This window comes from Rattus rattus, chromosome 5, assembly GCF_011064425.1.
Source record: "Rattus rattus isolate New Zealand chromosome 5, Rrattus_CSIRO_v1, whole genome shotgun sequence".
Lineage (NCBI taxonomy): Eukaryota > Metazoa > Chordata > Mammalia > Rodentia > Muridae > Rattus > Rattus rattus.
The window spans coordinates 131,352,733-131,373,979 of record NC_046158.1 but is presented as its reverse complement, the minus strand read 5'-3'; the positions used below and the strand labels follow the sequence as shown (position 1 = coordinate 131,373,979).

General features: G+C 51.9%; 1 protein-coding gene across 2 annotated transcripts; it reads right to left on the bottom strand.

Annotated features, from left to right (window-relative positions):
* Nucleotides 1–384: 384 nt before the first annotated feature.
* On the bottom strand, nt 385–12,903 carry Slc52a3 (solute carrier family 52 member 3). Of its 2 annotated transcripts, none has more exons than XM_032904425.1 (8): nt 12,768–12,888; nt 9,591–9,804; nt 6,435–6,523; nt 4,721–5,342; nt 3,554–4,041; nt 1,997–2,120; nt 1,462–1,701; nt 385–642 (listed from the first exon to the last, which is right to left on the bottom strand). In XM_032904425.1, exons 4-7 carry the CDS (start codon nt 5,285–5,287, stop codon nt 1,489–1,491), a joined length of 1,392 nt encoding a protein of 463 aa, XP_032760316.1. In that variant the 5' UTR covers nt 5,288–5,342; nt 6,435–6,523; nt 9,591–9,804; nt 12,768–12,888; the 3' UTR covers nt 385–642; nt 1,462–1,488. The 2 variants fall into 2 exon arrangements, with proteins under 2 accessions (XP_032760316.1, XP_032760315.1); XM_032904424.1 differs by lacking the exon at nt 385–642 and adding an exon at nt 6,751–6,902 and having other exon boundaries at nt 908–1,701; nt 12,768–12,903.
* Nucleotides 12,904–21,247: the final 8,344 nt, after the last annotated feature.

The following is a 21,247-nucleotide window of genomic DNA, read 5'->3' as shown; positions in this document are numbered from 1 at the left end:
TGTGAGATGCACAGTGGTTTGTGACTCCCTGAATCCTGAGGTCCAAGAAGGAAGTCTCTGTATTTCCTGCTACTTAGCAAGGGTGAACAGGAAGTAAGGAAAGTGTTCTGTGTGTGTGTGCGCGCGTGTACATGCTGTTCTGGTTTGTTGAGACAACTCTCAGTATTTAGCCCTTCCTGGCTTGCCTGGAACTCACTGTGTAAACTAGAGAGGCCTTGAAGCCACAGAGGTCTGCCTGCCTCTGTCTCCTTCAGGCTGGGGTTAACGGTGTGTGTCACCACTCCTGGCTGAACTTGATTCCCCAGCTTCCGTCTCCAGAGTGCTGTACCACCCATCAGTGCTCCCCTCACCCCCCACCCCGTGTGAGCACACATATCAGAGCAGTCGGGTGAGCACCATTTAAGTGTTTTGACTTTTGGTCGTGGGATTTAGCCTTAAGCAGCAACGACCGCCCCAGCCCTACTTTAAGAATAAAGAGGGGTGCAGGGTGAGAGTCTGGTAGACAACCGTCTAAAAGGGCGGGCTGGCATCAGGTCCCTCTCAGCTTTTGCTTCCTCGGTTCTTGACCTTGACCCAAAACTGGATTAGAATGAGGCTGATACACTGTAGCCTTCACGGGACTTCTTGTGTGTACACAGACCCCTAGTGTGAAAGCACAGACAGCTTTAATTTTTATAAAAAGGAACAAAATGCAAAACAAAGTAATAATTACAGATGAAACTCATTCTGTCTGAGCCACCCCTCTGAGGTCCTCACTGGCCACTATGTGTCCTGGGGGGGGTGGTTACTCTCAGATGCAGGTCCCCCCATCAACTCCTCTCAGTGTCTCACCATCCTAGGACACAGGGAAGGCAGAGGGCTGTACTGGGACCCAGGACCAACAGGCTTGGGATGTAGAAGAGGGACCCAGGACCAACAGGCTTGGGATGTAGAAGAGAGATGGAGGTAGGGTCCCGCACAAGTCCTCTGATCACCTCCAGGTTGTATTAAGAAGTGTGTCCACAGAGGAGAGAGTTCAGGAGAACCTGTTAGATGCCTAAGCCTACAAGCGAAAGGCTGTTTACTTCAGCCCTCCTTTAATGAGCAGAGGCCTAGAGAGTAAAGAGACTTCCCCAAGGTCTCACAGTAAGCAAGGGGCAGCTTAATCTTCCAGGGATCTTCCCCTAACATCCTTAGGCTGCCTCCAGCTGAACGCTACAAACCGGATCTCTCCAAAGACTGAGAATGAAGACTGCAGCTCATACGCACTGGGTCACAGGGTTGGGGGAGGGGCTGCACTGTGAAACTCCAGGTTGGGAGGAGGTCATTGTGTTAAAAAGCTCAGGCCTAGCCTTGCTGATCCCCAAACCCAGATCTGTGACCATGTGGGATTGGGGTTGGTTGGGGTGGGGGTAGGGCAAAGGGTTGTTACCCTTTGTGTCTCTGGGCTCTTCTGGCTTTTAACTTCAGCAATGGGGGTACCTGGTGTCCTGTGGTGGCCAGGCGAGCCTAGGCTGAGCAGTCCAGGCTGCAGTAGTCAGCAGATGAGAAGAGTTTCAGTACATTAACCAGCGGGAACATGAGCAGGGCACCAATCAGAGAGCCCAGCTGCACTGCTGCCCCACACCACAAGAGGGCGCTGCGACTCCGGTCACGCAAGATCACACCCAGCATCACCTTGACATAGCTGAGACAGGCTACAAACAGCATCCAGGAGAGCACCTGCCGGGACAAGGCCACCAGGGGGGATGGAGGGAGAAGAGGGCTCAGGGGCAAAGAGTAACTCCATGGAGCTAAGGGAGATGAAATGACCCCTGACTACAAGGAGGTCCTATGGAGATGAATCTCCAGGGCTAAGGGTGGCACAGGAACCATCCTTCCAGAGTTAAAGGAAACCCAGGTGTCTCTCCCTCCCCCAAATGATAGGGGGGAAGTGGTACCCATAGCTTTTAAGGCTAACAGAGTTGTCTTCGGGGCTCCCCAGCCTTGAGAAATGAGAGTGGGAGCAGATACTTACGATAAGGACTTCTCCACCCCAGTGACCCTGCAGGATGGGGCAGGGGCTCATAGCAGCCATGGCCATATTGTAGGTCCCAAAGCCAGTCCCCAACACTGTGAGCACCCCCAGGAATAACAGCGACCTGTGGAGGAGCAGAGAAGGGCATAGAAGGCATTGAGAAGCCTGCTCCTGTCCCCTTCATGGACAGGGAGTAGGCTGGGCCTCCAAGGTTAGAGGTTAGACCTTTATGGAAAAACCATCCCAGGCTATTTAGCTTAAAAGGGACACTGAGAGGTGTCAAGGACCTCATCTCTCCATAGCAGGTCACAGTTCAGCCACCCATGCCTTGAGACTGATCCTTGACCCTTCTTTGACCTATCCTTGCCTGCGCAATGGGAATGTGGTGGGCACCTTCCCAGCTCTGAGTGTTGTGTGACTAAAGATTCCTTCATGACACCAGCTCCTTGTCGAAGCCACCAGAAGGAGCTTTGATCTCTGCAGGGTCCTTCAGGGTGTAAAACGCTTTCTCCAGGACCCTCACTTACTCTTGGGGAGGGCAACCATGAGCTTGGAGGTAAGGCCAAAATTCTAGAAGAATCTGGCTATCATCTGAGGACATTGCTTTCCTTGGGTGAGACTCAGAGAATTGGCCATGCCTTCCCCTGGTCCAAGAATGAGTGTTTAGCAGTGACTGACCAGGATACGCGGAAACTGTCATGGGCAGCTTTTACTTCCGTTATGTTTCCGCAACCTGAGACTGCCCCACTACAGAGTTCACCTACCCAGACTGACGGGCACCATCTCCTTGTCCTGTCTAGAGAAACAAGCTGGGTTCTGGGTTGTGTAGTAGGCGCCCTCCCTCCATCAGAGTGAGCGCAGCTCACATGACCCCAGCTTTTCTGTGCCTCTGTCAGTTCTTCAGTGTCTCTCTTTTTCATTGACGTGACCTCAGTCAGATTTCTAGGACTAAGCCTGTGTCCCCAGACTTCTTTCTGTCCCAGACTTTGAAGCCCTGGGGTGAACTGATGGACTCTCCTGGCTCACTCTCCTGCTCCTGTTCTTGGTCCCAGCTGGGCCTGTGTTTGTAGCAAAACTGAATGGCTAGAGGGCAGGAGTGGCAGCAAGGCCAGGGCCTCTAAGCGCTGAGATTCCAAGGTGGATGTTTCTTCATGGGGGAGAGTCAGAACTCCTTATACTTTTAAGCCAGGGTCCCGTCCACTCTTGTAGACCCAATTACATCTTTGTCTAGGTATTCCTGAAGGGCACCTTGGTGGGGTTGGCTGAGCCAAAGGCAGGGGGCTAGGGCTGAACAAGCCCATCTCCATTTCCCTGATGGAGAACACTGAGAAGAACCCATACCACATTCTCAGACATCACAGGAAGAAGTGTTATCACTCCCATTTTCCAGATAGGTACACTAGAGGCACATAGGCAAAGCTTTGTGTTACCCCATACATCTGGGAGACCATATTACCAACCACCTCACATATTGGACAGTGAGTAGGTGGGGTTTGGCACTTAGGGTTCTGAAATGGAGTGATTCCCCACTCGAGTTCCCTGGGTAGGGTGGGATACCTGTTAGGCAGGAAGATGGGGAGGAAGCAGGCGAGGGGGCTGGCCACGGAGCTGAGGGTGGCAGACAGATGGTAGGCAACAGGCCCATAAGGCAGGCAGGAGTAGGTCTGCACTGAGGGCAGAACACCATTGGTGAGCGCATTGACAAAGGCTACCACGGAGTAGATGAAGGCCAGCTGGGCTGGGCGGAGTGAAGCTACACTGACTTCCACTGATCCCTTGCCTGGGCTGCTCACAGGGGCGCCCACTGAGCCGTTGTCCTCTGTGTCACGTGGTTTGATCGAGTGCAGGGTGACCTGGGAGTGGAGGAGGTCCTCTATGGAGCCTTGCCGTCCCCAGGGCTGCCGCTGCAGGAGGAAGAAGGCGACCAGGCAGCAGCCCATCAGGAAGGAGAGCAGTAAGAAGAAGAGCAGTGGCGAGAAGCGTGGAGCCAGGTATCGGCTCTCCAGGTGCCAGGTGAGGGGCGTCAGGGAAGGGCTAAGGGTTCTCTGTGGAGGGACAAAGCCACAGTCAGCCAGACCTCTGGGGGAGGCAGAGATGTCAGAAACAACTGCTACATCACAGATCCCCAGATAAAAACCTGGGCCTGGAGAGATCAGAGACATCTCGACCTCAGATCCTCATTTCCCCAGTCTGTGATTTTGTTTGGGGACTCAGGATAGCCCCCCAATATAACTAAAAGGCCAGAATACATCGCTCTAAGACAGACTTCAGTACCAATTACTTCAAACCGGTTGAGGTGGGACAAAGTCATAGCTCCCCAAGGTCCACTGGGGAGGGACGTGGATATTTTCAGGACTGAAAGAGGCAACCTTTGTCTTGTCACTTGACAGATTCCATCTGAGTTTATGACAAGTCACCTTTGCTCGTCAGCCATCTCCTCTCCTCCCCTCCCCACCTCCACACCCTGATGAGCCCCAAGCCCCGTCACTGTCTGGGACAGTTTAAATTCCTATCACCTTTAAATCATCTTTGAATCTCAGAAGGAAGGAAGGAAGGAAGGGAGGAAGGAAGGAAGGAAGGAAGGAAAAAAGAAGGAAGGAAGGAAGGAAGGAAGGAAGATGTAGTTATGTCAAACAAACAAGGGAGATAGCAGAAGCAAATCTTCCCTTTCCTAGACTGGGGACAAGGCACAGTACAATAATGGCTCTGGGCCATGCTAGGTACCTGAGTGATGGAAGTCTCCATAGTGGTCACAGGGTTCAAGGTGGTACCTGGTGTCTCCGTGACATTGACACAGGTGGTGATACCTGAGCCTTGGACAAGGGCCACCAGTGCAGGCAGGAGGCCACTGAGCCCCTCGCCTATAAAGAAGGTAGTAAGATAGTACGTGGGCAGCTGGCTCATGAAGGGCAAGAAGGTGACAGAGGAAGTACAATCCACCAGGGCCAGGAAGAAGGTGAGGACGATGAAGGCCACACTATGCTGTCTACCCTGTATCCAGGAGGTCATACTCCACAGGAAGGCTAGGAGGATGCAGGCAGCTGTGCCTATACACAGGATAAGGAAGATCACGGGCACCTCAGACAGGCAACCGGGTCGGAAGCGATGCATCAGGGTGACTAGGAGGGGACCTATGTTGGCCAGTTGGATGACCACAGTTAGGTAAGAGGGCAGGTACCAGCCCTCGGGCAACTTGGTCACCAGCAGGGGCAGCTCCACCCAGAGCCCATTGATGGCCACCCAGGAGCCCATGCCAAAGACGCAGACCAGCAGGTGTGTCAGGAAGGCCATTGTGGGCAGCCTGGGCCAGACGATATCCTGTCCTCCAGGTCAGGTTGCAGGGGGGCTGGAGGAGAACACATGTTGAGACAGTCACAATTTCATCACCAACAAGCTGGCTTCATATTAGCAGAAAACACAGATGCATTTGTTCACAGATAACCTTTGACTGGGCAAGGTTTTCCTAGGCAGGACTTAGAAATCCTGGCTCTATAAAAGGAAAGATGGATATATCCAACATCAGAAATGTTAAAACTTACACATGTAATACATGTAATACATGTAAACAGACAAAATACCTTCTGTAAAAAATACCAACAGCACAGTCAAAAGACCTGGAGCAGGGGTTGGGGATTTAGCTCAGTGGTTAGAGCACTTGCCTAGGAAGGGCAAGGCCCTGGGTTCGGTCCCCAGCTCCAAAAAAAGAACCAAAAAAAAAAAAAAAAAAAAAAAAAAAAAAAAGACCTGGAGCAGATATGGGCAAAACAGATAAAAGGCTTGGTTCTTCAATATATAAAGAGTTTTTACAAACCAACGACTGAAAACTCCAGAAAGAAATTTGCCAAGGATATAAACAATTTAGAGAAAAAAACACATAGGTAGGTCTTTGACCCGTGAACAGGTTACCATACCTCTTCTGGAGGGAAAATGACTCCAGGAAGCTATTTCCATGATAATTATTCCAAAATGTTAATTTTCACATGATTTGGAAAAGTCAGCAGATGTAACAGTTTTTGATAATCATAGCAAAAGAAGTTTACCCATCCCACACTAGTGAGAAAGAAGAGGCCCAGAAAGGTAGAGTCACATGCCCAAGGCCACCCAGTCAGCATGTGGCATGTGCCTTTGTGAGAGCTGTATCACCCCAGCAGGCTCCTCCTTGTACAGAGGAAGGGGGACCCCTTCCCTCTCATTGTGTGCCCTTGAGCTGGTCTCATGCCAGCACTTGTCCAATTGGGTCACCACAAGCAAACTCCAAGTCTTTTTCCTTGTTTTCTTCCTGTTCTGGTTTTGAGACCAAAACAAAACAAAACAAAACAAATAACAACAAAAATACCTCACAATTTAGCCCAGGCTAGCCTAGAGCTCTAGATCTTCCCACTTTTGCCTCAGGAGTGTAATGTGTCACCACACTCACAAATCCCTCTTTGGTCCTTACTGGAGAGAGCTTTCTCCTGGTCAAGCTTCACCCAGGAATCTTTGGTGTTTTGTCAGCTCCTTTCCCTGGTTCCTACACAGGAAACCCACCTGGGAACAGGAAATGATATAAGAGATGGGAGAATGAGAGTGACCAAAACTGGAGGCTATCCCATCCTCACCCAAGGCTCCCCTAGCCTGACCCCAGGTTTGCTAGATGACCTGGAGACAGGCAGCTCTCAGCTGCACTTACTCTCCTGCCCCACCTTCAAAGCTGTACTGGCCTGCAGCTTCTTCCCTACCCAGATTCCTGCAAGATCTTGCCCCAGAAGCCTTACCAGGGCCGAAGGAGGAGAAGCCTTGTCAGTCACTGCTCTGCTGACTTCCTGACTCATTGAATGATAAAGGGAACAGAGGGTGCCCGTAATTGCAGCAAATGATAAAGGGAACAGAGGGTGCCGTAATTAAAGGAGTAATTTCCCCTCCAGGCCTGTCACGGGAAAGGAGAGATAGGCAGGGTTCCATCAGGGTCTGCATCCCAACTCCCCACTTTTGCTCTAGCCAGTTCTTTAAGTCTAGAGACGCTGTAAGGAACAATTAGCACTGACCGCTGACAGCGAGGGGATGGCCCAGGCAGAGGGGACAACATGCAGGAAAGTCTGACTGTTGCTCTCAGAGCAGTGAAGGCTCCAAGCATGGTGGGGGCACGTTTAAAAGATGAGCATGAGATGAGGTGTGTCTCAGGGATACACGCATGCCAGGCGAGAGCTTTTACTTTTAATCTGGAGACAAGAGTCTCACAGAGTTGTCCAGGCTGACTGTGATCTCATTCTGTAGTTCAGACAGAGATCCCCCTGCCTCAGCCTCCCTAGAAGCTGGGACTATAGGTAAGGGCCAGTATCTGTATTTTCTGCCTTGTCTTGTCTCTTGTTCACTCGGGTATGTAACCTGCCTTTATTGGGCGCCTACACCCAGTTGAACAATTGTCTCTGCTCTCAGGAATGTGAGTAGTTCCGTCACCAAGGAAAACAGAAAACCAATAGGCAGAGCTGTCTAGGTGGTGAGAACCGCAGAGCCAAGAAGAACTGGGAGGTGGGAATGTGGGTGTCAGAAGAATCTGGGGGGAAAGGGTCCAAGGAAGGCAGAGATAGTCAGCGAGTGCAGGGCGCTCTCCATGTTCTAAGATTAGCCTCAGGGCTAGTGTGGCTGTGGCTATAAGTTAAGGGCAGTAGAGAAACCAAGGGGGATGTCACCAGGCCCTTCAAGGACAGTGTGTATTGTGTCCCCATGGACCCCTCCTAGGTAAAGGGAGACCAGTCTTGATGGCTGCAGTGAGGACTGTGACAGGGAGCAGGGTACAGCCATTACATGTCATGGTCCTGACAGACGGCAGCCGTCATGGCTGCTTGGGACCCACCCGTACTAAACCCCTTATGTCCGTGCCTCTCAGCAGTCCTGGGTTCACCTCCATTTCACAGAGGAAGAAACTGAAGCTCAGAGAGGAAAAAGAAGTGGTCAGAGGTCACACAGCTGCTCATGGCGGGACTATACAGCAGGCCCCTGGGAAGAATGAGGAGGAGAAATGACTTAAAACTTCAGGCTCTGGGGCCAGGTAGTAAGGAGTGAGGAAGTGGGAGAGTGGGCCAGAGACATGGGTCCTAAGACAGAGCTGCTTCCTGGGTGCCAGGGTCTCCTTCGGGAGAGACAAGACAAAGGCTCTGACTGAGACAAGGTCCAGAAGCAAGTGGTGACAAGGGACATCAGAGGATGAGTTCAGGCTTGGCCCTTCTGATGTTCCTCTATGTGTGTGTGTGTGTGTGTGTGTGTGTGTGTGTGTGGTGTGGTGCAGGGGTGAGAGCCAGGGCCTTGTGTATGCTAAGTAAGTTCATGCCACTCTCTTTGTTACTTTTACATCAAACACTGAGTGTCAGCAGTCCCACAGCCCCATTGTGTGGCACTGGGCTGCCTCCTCCCCTGTGTGGCCTGACCTTGGTCCTGGACTGTAATAGTTTCCTGGCTTCTGTATACAAAGCCTCTCATCTCAGGATCCTCAGAAGCCAGCCAGTCAGGGAGCCTATCTGAGTCTATCAGCCAGGACAGAGTTCTCCCACAGGAACTGGGGTATGTGTGGGGGCATTTTCTCCTACGTGGAGGCAGCATGTGGCTTGCAAGGGACTGGGCCACCCTACACCCTGACGCCATGGTTGGATGCTCTCTCTGCATAGATAGGCGGCAGCTGGTGGGCACTGAGCCGAGGGGGCCCAGACTGGAGAGAGCCGGCCCTGGCTTGCAGGTGGCCCTGGGGACTGGGTAGGACCTGCTCTGCAGAGCAGGGGCCCACAAAGCCAACCTAGGGAAGGGAGTGGGGTGCCGAAAAGGGGGTGAAGAAATGTGGAAGAGTGACTGATGGGTGCGGGACAGGGCACTGGGAACCAGAGAGCCAACAGACCCCAAAGTAGGCGGAAGGAAAAATGCTAGAACAGAGGGGACAGGAGAGGCTGAGGCAGAGGAAGAGACCAAGAGAAGGTGTAGGTTTGGGGGCTGCCTGGGCCCTCTCACATCCAAGTAGGATGGGAGTTTTCACCTATGGCCCCCAACTCATGCCAATTCAAGTTCCCTTTGCAAAGACTTGTCTGGGCAACCACACACCCAGAAAGCAGGTTGGTGGCAGTGGCATCCTGCCCACCCTGATCTCAGAGAGAGTTGTCTGCCATCCAGGCCTGTGCCCCCAAGCTGTAGGACCTCGGGTCACTTGCTCTTCTTCTCTGAGCCTCCTAGGAGGTCCCACCGTTGAAAGGGACCGGGTAGGTCATGGTTTGGTGGCCCAGGTCTCTGGGTGGGAGGGAGGAGGTCTCAGGCTCCCTTCCTTCCTCCCCTCCCTGCGGGCTAGGAAGGGCATCCGGCCTCCCACACTAGCCAAACTTTGGAGGAGAGCCATGCCCAGACTGGTGCGACCTTGTGCACCCAAGCCAGGTTGCTGAAGCTGGGCAGGTGGATACAGGTGTATAGCGTAGCATCCGAGGCCAAGCAGGCCCGGACTGGGAGCACAAGGGCGGCTCAGAGCCCGCAGCTGTTCCACTTATCCCAGCCGCCCTCCTGGCGGGAACTAGGGGAAAGGTCACAGGTCACCCGCTGTCCCCAGACCGACGCCCCCTGCCCATGCTCCACAGCCACTCACCTAGGGTCACGGAGGGTCTGCCTGCTCGGTGGATCCAGGAGTCTGTGGCGGCACCTGTCTGTCCCCGCCCCGGTGGCGGGGAAGGTAGGCGGGACCCGGGAGTGGCCGAGTGACAGCACTCAGGAGCTACTGCTTGAAGCCCGCAGGACCTGAGCCTTCTGCATCCCGCCTCTCTTCTTCCCGCGGGAACAAGTCGGGGGTGGGGCAGAGTCTCCTGAGGTCAGACGTAAGTTAGCTATTGCCCCTCACTCCTGCCTTTGGGAGCCTACTGCACGAGCTCTGCTGTATAACTGAGGAAATGGGTCTGGAGTGGAGCCACACAGCTCTGGGGGACCCTCAAGTCTCTGATGTCTGGGAAACAGTAACTTAAGCCTGCAGGACAGGGGATGCTTTTCTGCGCCATCTCACAGATGGAGAAACTGAGACTCAGGAAGGAATCAAGGAAGGTGTAACAGGAAGCATGGGCTAGACCTGGAGCCAGAACCACAGGGGGGCGCTCTCCCCGGAGAAAAATGTGTCAAACAAGTCTTGGAACTCAGCTTCCCGTTTGAAAGGCCGTCTGTGAATAATTCAGCTCTTTCTGAACTGCAGCCCTGATCTCTGAGAGACCGCCTTGTTATGAAGACCTGGGGCCCCCTTCCCTCATTCAGCAGGCAGCGTGCTATGGGGCTCAGAAAACACTACTCAAAGTGTACCTAGAAGATAGCAACGAATCTCCTATCTCCCCCATCCTACCCCAAGCAGTTATCTTTAGATCTTTGGTACAGTTTGAGCTGGCCCTTCTCAGGCTTGCAGGAGCAGCCTGAGGCACTGGCCTTTGGCCATAGAAGCCACATCTACCTGTGAAAGTAGACCCAGAGAGTCACAGTGTTTCTATAGCTGTAGAGGGCTATACTGACAGCTCTTATCACTGGGACACTTTATCTCTACGACAAGGGAATCTTCACTCATGTTCAATGCCTCCCTCTGCCCCCCTCTCCCTAATAACCTGGGTATCACCAACCCCTACCAAGTCCCTTCTGTCATGAAGCCTACTGGCCTAGCTCCCAACCCTGACCCTTCTCCAAGCCTCAGATTTTGGGGTACTTCGGCTGGAACTCTTCTTGTTGATGCGTCTCCAGTTTCATACACGTGTCTGTCAGTGCTCGTGAAGAGCCTGAACCAAGGCCAAATGTGTTAGCCTCAGGGACATAGGCTTGGCTCTGAAAGAGAAGCTTCCCCAGCAGAGGCTACTCCAGTGCCCTGGAATGTTGTCCTCCCAGATCCCGCAGGGATCATCTCCATCCCAACTCCCTCCTTGTGCTCCAGCCGGTGGCCAGCCTCTCACAGGAGCCCCGCATGGTACTGCTATTTTAAGGAACCCTGGTCAACCCTTGGAGACCCTCTGCTGCTCATCTAATCACTCCAAGCAAGTCCTTTCCCAGTGGGGACCAATAAGTTTCAACACCTGACCCAATCTCTTTTCCAAGCATGAATGGCAAGTGCCACTTCCCCTGAGGAGCTCTCCTGTCTTATCCTGCGGGGTGGGGGCTGTGTGGGTGTGGCTCATTGTTCACTGAAGACGTGAATGGACACCAGTGTGTGTCCTCCCTGACTTTTATAATCCTTAGAATGTCTTAGCTTTTGTTTATTTAAATCTTTTACTTCTGAATATTTTCTTCACCATCTACAGCCTGCATTTTTGGGGGTGGGGATGGGGATGGACCCAGGGTTTAGGTAGGTACTTTACTACTGAGCCCTGCTCTCAAAATCCTTTGAGCAGTTTAAAGTTTACAGAAAGTTTAATGTTTATATGCACAGGCTGGGGTGAGGAGGAGGGGCACGAGTCACACTCTGTTTATCCCTTTGCTTGTTTTTGAAACAAACATGTACCCCAGGCTGGCCTCAAACTCCATAGCTACCCAGAGATGGCTTTGGGTAGCCTCCTGCCTCTAGGCTAGCATCACACCACTCCTGGTTTTACTCAGGACTGGGAATCCAAACCAGGGCTTTGTGCATTCTAAGCAAGTGCTTTACCAACTGGGTTACATCCCCAACAACTCCTAGATTCTGAAGTTGCTTTTTTTTTTTTTATACTTATATATAAGTACACTGTAGCTGTCTTCAGACACAGCAGAAGAAGGCATCAGATCTCATTACAGATGGTTGTGAGCCACCATGTGGTTGCTGGAATTTGAACTCAGGACCTCCGGAAGAGCAGTCCGTGCTCTTAACCACTGAGCCATCTCTCCAGCCTCTGAAGTTGCTTTTTGACCTCTTAAGCCGGGTATGGTGGTGCACACTTTTAAAGCGCTTGGGAGGCAGAGGCAGGCAGATCTCTGAGTTCGAGGCCACTTTGATCTACAAAACGAGATCTAAGACAGCTAGGACTACACAAGAAATCCTGTCTAGAAAAACCTCAAAAAAAAAAAAAAGTCTTTCTTTAGGGGCTTCATTATCAACTCCAGTTAATTCAACAACTTTCAGTTAAACACTAGCTGTACGCCTGGCACCGTGGGAAGGGCTTAGGATGTACAAGTGAACAAAGTTCAAAGTCCTGGCCCTTGACAAACCGACTTTCTTACAGAGATGAACGTACCAGCAGCTAACTCCGCATCTTATTATGGGGCTGGGAGCCTGAGAAGGGTGGGTGGGGCGTCCTCTGGCTAGGACAGTTGCTGGGGAGCCTTGGGTCGTCCAAGGTGAGGAAGTGTTCCTGTCTGCAGCCCTGTCTGTCTTGTCTGTCGCTAGGGATTTTTTTTTTTTTTTTTTTTTTTGGGTCGCAATCAGCTTAGCTCCGCCCATTGCGTGTGCTCATTTATCCGACTAGATCGCAACTACAAAGTTTGGAGAGGTCACACAGGCCGGTGATTTCAGCTCTCAGGAAGTTGAAACTGAATCATGAGTTCAAGACCAGCGTGGGCCGCAGAGCAGCAAGACATTACTATCTCTTCCTGAAAACAAAACTAAAGGGCCAGCAAGATGGCTCATCAGGTAAAGGCGTTTGCACCCCAGCCTGACAACCTGAGTTTGATCACTGGGACCCATATGATGGAAGGAGAAAACCGATTCCCGTAAGTTGCCCTCTGACCCCGGCACGCAGCGTTGCACGTGCCTCCTCCCCCACTAACTACATGTAATAGAAAAGACCCTGGTTCCTGAAAAGGCACAAAAAAACAACTCATCCATAACTGGTACCTGCAAATATGTAGAGCCTCGGGCAACTCGAGGTGGTGCTCACATTCTGTGGAGAACCTCAAAAGCAGAGACCAATCTGTCCACATCTGGCCTGGTCGCCCAAGAAGCTTCTAGTCGCACCACGGGCGGATGCAGCTTCCTGACCGCGCCCTCGAGTAGGAAGATCAGGCGCGAAGGCGCCACTGCAGTTCACGGGAGCAGCCGCCAGGGGGCACAAAAGCCTGCGTTCTACGGGGAGCGGGGTGTCTTAGAATTTCACTGCTAAGTGTTCTCCCCACCACTCCAGGGTGCGTTAGGTGGGGACGCAAAGCTAACAGTGAGGAGAAGGCGGGAAGAGAAACATGAATTGAAGTGTGGCTAAAGTGCCAAGAAAGAACTGGGTTAGAAAAGGACTCCAGACCATCCAAGGACCCGGGGCGGCAGCACTTCGCAGCCCCTACCCCCCACCCCCGTTAAAAGCAGCGGGGGGTGGGGTGGTAAATACACTCAGGGTAACTTTATTCGTTTGAAAACCATCCCCACGAATAAACCCCACAAATTTTTTAGAGATGTATGAAACTTAGCCCCCACAGGAAACGATGTAGAAGCATTGACAGTGGAGTGGGGGTGGGGGTAAAAGGGCGCAGAAAGGAGGAGGGAAGAGGGAGGAAAGGGAACTTCGACCTGAATGGATATATTTTAACCATTTGTGAATCTGTAAACCTGTTGATTATTTAAAACCTAAACTTACTTAACACACTTTAAAAGAATAAGTAACAAAAATATCCGACGCTAATTTATGTGCATCAGAAAAGGTCTCAGCACACGGGTCAAGGGAGGTGACAGGTCCCTTTATGCTTCAGTGAAAACTATCTACAATTAGCAGGCGTGTCTGCTAAATGTGACTAAATGTAGCTGTTGATAGGGCTTGACACAAAACTGTAAAATTACACGATGAGATTTTAATATTTTTGGTACGTCTATTGCGCGGTTCTCTGTAGATGACAGTATCCTGTCTCGGTGTTAAAAAGTTGGACACACCTGTGTTAGGCACGCCAGGGATTAGAGGTGGAGGGAATCGCATACATACAGATCATAGGTAAGGGGTTATACGCCCTCCAACCAAGTCTGAGGAATGGGGTGGGGCAGAGAGCTGATCCCGAGTGTGCAGGCGGGGATGGACACTTGTACACACCTCTGCAGCCCAGCAAAAGGCTGGATTCGAGGAGTAAAGGAGCGTGGAAATACCGCTCTCTCTGCTGAGTCAGAGACTCCTCACTCACGGGGAAGGGCTAGTGAGGAGCAATAAATGGCGGGGGGAGCGCTTGGTAGTACCCGGAGTGGCTGCTGCGCAAGCCAAGCCCGCACCGCGGGAGGGTGTGAGCAGGTGAAAGTGTTAGTTTGGATGAGGCCAGGGCTGAGTGAGAGATCAAGGGCAAACTTCATTCACCACGACTACTTGCGCAGAGAATTTAAGTGCTTGCAGCTTCAAGAAGTTGCCACCAGGTGGCGCTGTCTGGAGGACTTGAGAAGGGCCATGGAGCTGGTAGAGGAGACCTGGGGTGGATGATGTCTTCCCCCAAATAGACTTAAGATCTTCCCTGGGGACTGCGCATCGGACTGACCCCTCCAGAGATGCGGTAGGACCCAGGGTTCAGCCTTTCATAAAACCTCCACAGGCACCCACGCACTCAGCCTCGTTCATGGCCTGACAGAAGGTGGCAATCTCTTGGTTCACTGCCCTGCCATCTCTCCCCTTCACTTGAGACTCAGCCCTAGGGATGCTGTTTGCCTATCCTTTCTCTGCACAGTACCTCACCGCCCTGTCAGACAACCAGCTTCCTGCTAACTTGTCCCCAGAAAGCGGGGTGGCTTCTCTTCTCTCCCTGCCTCAGGTTCCGCACAGCTCCTTAATGGCTTCAGTGAAGTTTGCGCCATTTGACAAACTTATTTCCTGGGTCAGGACCTTCACATTCTCTGTTCCCTTCACAGGCCCTTTCCTCAGGCAGTCACATGGCTCCTTCCTCAGCATATTCAGGGCCTGCTAACCTCCCCACCCCCAGCACAAGACAGGGTTTCTCTGTGTAGCCCTGGCTGTCCTGGAACTGACTCCGCAGACCAGACTGGCCTTGAACTCAGAGATCTGCCTGCCTGCATCCGCTTCCCGAATGCTGGGATTAAAGGTGTGTATCCCTTACTCCCTTGGTTTCTCTACTTATTCTTGCCTCCAGGAGTGACTGCTTCACTAAAGTAACCCTGTCCCATTGCTTACCTGGTTGAGATGCTCTGGAATTTTGTACAATGCCCTTTATGGTGTACTGTGTGTCCATTCCTGCATCCTGTTTAGGGTCTGTCTCCCCACTAGTGTTGGGGAGACAGTTAGGGACCATGTTTGTTCTGTTCATGGCTGAGGTCCTAGGAGCTGGTTCATGCTCGTCAGACAACAAACAGTAGCAGGTATTATAGTGCGTGCTTGTTAGGCCTGGGAGGTAGGTGCAGGAAGATCTCCAGTCCAAGGCCAGCCAGTGCTAAATATACCTCCAGAAAACGTGGGCAAGGCATATAGTTCAGTGGCAGAGGTTCTGTCTGGAATGGCTTTGACTCTGGGTTCTATCTGAGGCACAAGCAGACGGCCACATCCCAATTCTACAGCACCAGAAGGAACTGTAACGTAAGCCTGTTTAAAGGGACTGGAGCAATGACTCAGCTGCTGGAGGCTACGCTCACACATGTTTAAAGATTGGATGTGTGGGTAAAGGAGAGGGAAGAGGTGAGGACAATTGGGGCTCCTACCTGAGCAGGGCATGGTCTCTAAAGTGGCCATGCAGAGGGACACAACTAAGGAGGAGAATCCTATCTTACTGGTACCAAAGCCATCCAAGACAGTGGACGAGGACCCTGCCCTTCACCGTCTAGTGCCGGGCCTTACTACCTTTCTGTGTTCTGGCCATCTTTCCTCTGTGAGAGACAGACAGTGAGACGGGATCTGGGTAGCGTGGGGACAACCTGGCCCTCAGAGTCTCTGCCAGTCAAAGGGGGAAGACAGAAGTGTCCGCCTTTGTGTGAGCTAGGAAGGAAAGCTGTGCCCTGTAGCACAGCACTTCCTAGCTCACTGTGACATCGCTTGGTCTCCAGGGGGAACAGCTGAGCTGCACCTTTTTCCAGCTCAGTCTCCTGTGCAGGGACACATGGTGTAGAGCAAGGCGCTCAAAGCACCAGAAGCCATCTTCAGGGTGGAGAATCAGGGGTTCCAGGGGAAGGGGCCTCAGACACGGAGGGATGCCCAGCACTGAGACGTTCTGGAGACAGGGCTGGTGTGTCCGTGCAGAAAGTTTTCCTACCTTGCTCGATCTCCTGCTCTTGTCTCCTCTTGTCCGGTTCAGTCATTATCCAGAACCAGCTATGATGTCTGTCTTCTGGAATCCTTTCAGGCTTGCAGGGCACCACATTATTCAGCTATCAAAAACAATGACTTTATGAAATTCATAGGCAAATGGAGGGAACTGGAAAATATCATCCTGAGTGAGGTAACCCAATCACAGAAAAACACACATGGTATGCACTCATTGATAAGTGGCTATTAGCCCAAATGCTTGAATTACCCTAGATGCACAGAACACATGATACTCAAGAAGGATGACCAAAATGCGAGTGCTTCACTCCTTTAAAAGGGGAACAAGAAAACCCTTGGCAGGGAATAGGGAGGCAAAGTTTAGAACAGAGGCAGAAGGAACACCCATTCAGAACCTGCCCCACATGTGGCCCATACATATACAGCCACCCAATTAGATAAGATGGATGAAGCAAAGAAGTGCAGGCTGACAGGAACCGGAGGTAGATCTCTCCTGAGAGACACAGCCAGAATACAGCAAATACATAGGCGAATGCCAGCAGCAATCCACTGAACTGAGAACAGGACCCCTGTTGAAGGAATCAGAGAAAGGACTGGAAGAGCTTGACGGGGCTTGAGACCCCATGTGAACAACAATGCCAACCAACCAGAGCTTCCAGAGACTAAGCCACTACCCAAAGACTATACATGGACTGACCCTGGGCTCCAACCTCATAGGTAGCAATGAATAGCCTAGTAAGGGCACCAGTGGAAGGGGAAGCCCTTGGTCCCAAGACCCCAAGACTGAACCCCCAGTGAACGTGATTGTTGGGGGAGGGTGGTAATGGGGGAGGATGGGGAGGGAACACCCATACAGAAGGGAGGGGAGGGGTTGGGGGGGATGTTGGCCTGGAAACCGGGACAGGGAATAACACTCGAAATGTAAATGAGAAATACTCAAGTTAATAAAGATAAAAAAAAAGCAAGACCAGCTGAAATTAATAAGAAGGGGGACGCCAGATCAGTGAGGAGGGTAGGTGGGTGGGAAGCACTCATAGAGACAGAGGGAATGGAGGTTTGTGGTGTGGACACTGGGAAGACGGATAATATTTTAAATGTCAATAAATAAAATGACCAATAAAAATCAAAAAAAGGAAAAAAAAAAGGATCATATGTCTAGGGGCTGGAGAGATGATTCAGTGGTTAAGAGCACTGACTGCTCTTCCAGAGGTCCTGAGTTCAAATCCCAGCAACCACATGGTGGCTCGCAACCATCTGTGATGGGATCCGATGCCCTCTTCTGGTGTGTCTGAGGACAGCGACAGTGCACTCACTCTACAGTGTACTCACATACACAAAATAAATAAAAAAAGGAAAAAGGACCACACGTCTGTCACCCTGGCTCTCCCAGCATCCGCATGTCTCTGTTGCCTCTTTCGGAAGTTCTTTCTGCAAGCTAGAGGTGTGGGGACTTTTTCTCGCCAGACACCTTAGCCTGCAGCTTTGAAACCATTGCCTTGACCAAGAGCTGACACAGCTGATTCTCCTGCTGTCCTTCAAAGGTGGTTTCTGGTTGACAAGAGCTTTGCGGTAACAGTGAGCTTGACACAGTGCACCCTGTGCACGGAGCCTGCTCCGACCCTTGCAGGGAGACGAGGTCAGCAGGGTAACCTTAAGCAGTGTGGGAAGGGCTGCCATCAGAAGGATTCCTTCCCCTGAGGGCTGAGGGGGAGGAGGTGGCCCCTGCCCTAAGGGAGGAGGTGACAGTGGCCTCTGAGATTCTTCCTGGGAATTTCCTACAGGCCCTGTGGAGGCTGCGGGAGTCTGGGGGGTGTGGGCCTTCCCATGTTCTGGTTTTGTTCAGAGAAGAGAGAAACCATAGCTCAGGGCACTGATCAATCCCACTCCTTCAGGCTCTTCAGAAGTCTCGCCTCCTCCAGGCGGGAGGCTGTCTGTTGTCATCGTGTTGTGGCCTGGGTAAACCCCCCAGCCTTGGGTGTGAACATGGACATCTGAGGGCGACAAAGTGGCTAAGCCCAGCGCAATAGGTGCACACGCCATTTCCTGAAGGCGTGAATGATTCTTGTTTGCATCTCACCTTTTCAGCGGACGAATCCGCCTCTCTGGGATGGGTGTTTGGCCTTCGCCTCCTCCACAACCTGTTGCTTCCCTTAAGGATATTTGTGGGGTACCCACTGTGTGCTGGGCTGGCCTATAGGCAGGGAGGGGCAGGCTAGACCCCTGCGTGGGGTACAGGAGGTTGGGACAACTAAGAGGACAGGAAGATAAGGGACCACAGGTGTCATCCGTGAGAGTTTAGGGAATTTGGCAACTGTTTAAGTGGAAGTGAAAGAGAGGCAGGGGAGAGACACAGAGGCCAATGGAAGGTTTAGGATAGGGAACAAATGGTAGACAGGAGCCTGCCAGTGCTTGAGGCTCATAGGAGAGGGCTAGGGGCAGGCGCTGAGTAGCAGTGTTCTGGTAGGATGCAGGAGGGGAGTCTGTACCAGGGGGCTGAGGTTGAGCAGACCTGTGGACTGCAAGCCTGAAGCAGTAAGCAGAGCTGAGCTCACTTGGGTTTGATTAGCATGTGCCACAAAGGGGTGGTTCAAGTTGAAAGGCCTGAGCTTTGTGTGTGGGGGTGGGGGACAGTGTACAAGGTCTCAGGTGTCAGGCTTCTACGACTCTGTCCCTAGGCCGTGAACTTCTGATGGGGGAGGGGCTACTTTCCCTGTGCCTCCTGATGGGGGAGGGGCTACTTTCCCTGTGCCTTGCGGTTTCTCCCTCCTGGCCCACACCATCTGGGGCTAGGGAAGGCATAAGGGACAAAGCAGTTTTCTTTCATGAGAGGTTAGCGGGCTGGGGCATCTTCCCCTCTGAGCCCCCTTCCTTTGCAAAATCCCATCTGTCAGGGCAGCCTCTGACCCCCAGCCTCTCCCCTGATGTGAGCCGAGGGTGGGGGAGGGGAGAACCTTCCCCCATAGCCCTAGGGAAGGCGCAAGCCTCTCTGTCTAGCCCTTGCCATCTGTCCCCTCCTGCTTTGGACACCTGCTCTGTGTAGACAGGCAGGGCCACCTCTCCTTCACGTGCTTTGGCTTCTCTGTGTGTTGAGCCTGGCGTTCCCAGACTGGAGTAGCTTGTGATCACCACACCCGGGATCCACCGGCTCCTCCGTGAACTAAGGTTTCTTAGTTGAGCTTTGCTCTGCATTACTTAAGCAGATTTAATTTAATTAACCCTGGGAGCCCTGTAAATGTCATCTGCCACAGCTTAAAACTATGGGGCTGGGCTGGTGAGGCAGCTTTGGCGGTAGACCTGTGTTCTGCTCTTAGAGGCTCTGTCAGGTGGCACACAAATGCCTATATCCCCAGATCCAAGAGTGCAACGTCCTCTTCAGCCCTCTTCAGACACCCACACATGCGGGGCACACACACACACACACACACACACACACACACACACACACACACACACACACACACAAATAAAGGCGTTCAACTTTTATTTTCACTTTACGTGTATTGGTGCTTTGCCCGTGTGTATGCCTGCGCCTGACACGTGTGCCTGGTGCCTCAGAGGTCAGAGGGTGTTGTATCTCTTGAAACTGGAGTTACGTGTGGGCGATAGGAATCGAACCTGCGTCCTCTGCAAGAGCAGCCAGTGCTTTTAGCTGCTGAGCCATCTCTCCAGCCCAATAGGAATAAAGATGAAATAAATAATAAGACTCTTGGACTTGCAGATTTAAACCTTCATCTCTGCCTTTGCAATGTGATGGTCCCGGTGGGGAGCTGAGGGGACCAGCTCCCTTCAGATGCTCAGACCCATTTGTTTCTCCTCCTCCTGCACCCCTCAGCTGCCAGCCTGTGCCTCACCTCCCCAAGGACTGTTTGCTGGGAGACATGGGTCATCCTGCCTCGGCATCTGGCTTAGCAGATTCCAGTCCATACGTGCATTGTATGTTCTCTCTCAACTAGGGTTTGAGGAGATCCAGACCGGCATCCTGTGTATAGACTGGCTGTTTGTATCCCTCTAAATTCCTATGGCAAGGCTCTGACTCCCTGGTGTGATGGCTCCTTGAGATGGGTCCTATAGGAAAGGATTAGGGTTAGAGAAGCCTCTGAGTATGGGGCCTTTATGGTGGTGTAGTGCCAGGGAAATATTAATGGTTCCCCCAAAACAGACAGGAGCCGATCTGATGCAACTCACAACAGGGTCTTTATTCTATTTGAGCTATCTCAGGCCACCCTTCCAGCGCACCATTGTCACGCAGGATGGTTTTGGTGGTGGGGGAGCCTATGGGCAAGGCTTTATAGTGAGCAGCAAGTTGGAGGTGGGTGTGCAAGCATCTGATTGGACAGCTCCTGTGGCCTTTAACACAATTGGCTGGTGCTGGGAGTCATATCTTAAACTTAACTTCTGCTCCCCTCTGCATTGGTGGTCATTAGGCAGGGGGTGGACTTGTAACACACATGGGGTGCAGGTTTGTAGGGGGAATAACCTGGAGACGCTGGTCTTGTTGAAGGTGTAACCTGGAGACACTGGTCTTGTTAGGGATTAGCCTAGAGACTGGAGCTAGGCTTGGGTTTTGTTGCGGGTGGGGGGGGCAACTTGGAAACTAGTGCTAGTAGGTGCCAGCCTCTTAGTTTACCCAGATTTAAACTCAGGTCGGGTTCTCTAAAATGGAGTCTGAATTTAAAACATTTAGCATCTCAGTGGGATTGGTGGCCTTATCAGAACGAGAGGCTCCCTAGGTCCCACACTATATCTTTTGGAAAAGCCTGAGGTCTGCAGCCAGTTAAACTTTTATGGGGCATGTAAGCGTCACTCCATCTCCTCAGGCTGACAGAAGAAGAAATAACTGCATTGAGTATTGGTGGTTTAATTTTGTAGCCAGTCAAAGGCCATTTTGTTTGTATCCTAACTCGTGTATGTAAGGGTGTGTGTTAACTCGTGTATGTAAGGGTGTGTGTTAACTCGTGTATTAAAGGGTGTGTAATATCTGCAATTTTCACCCTGAATTTACCTTTTAGCTTCTGTCAGCTTGGGGCCGGGAAGACACTGGGTTAGTTGTATTCATTGTTTACCCTTCAGCTGTCTGGTTAGGTTAGGGCCCTGGCTGCTCTGCTGCTTTCTAGTTTTAGCTCAGCCGTGACTAGCAGCTAGAGAAAAG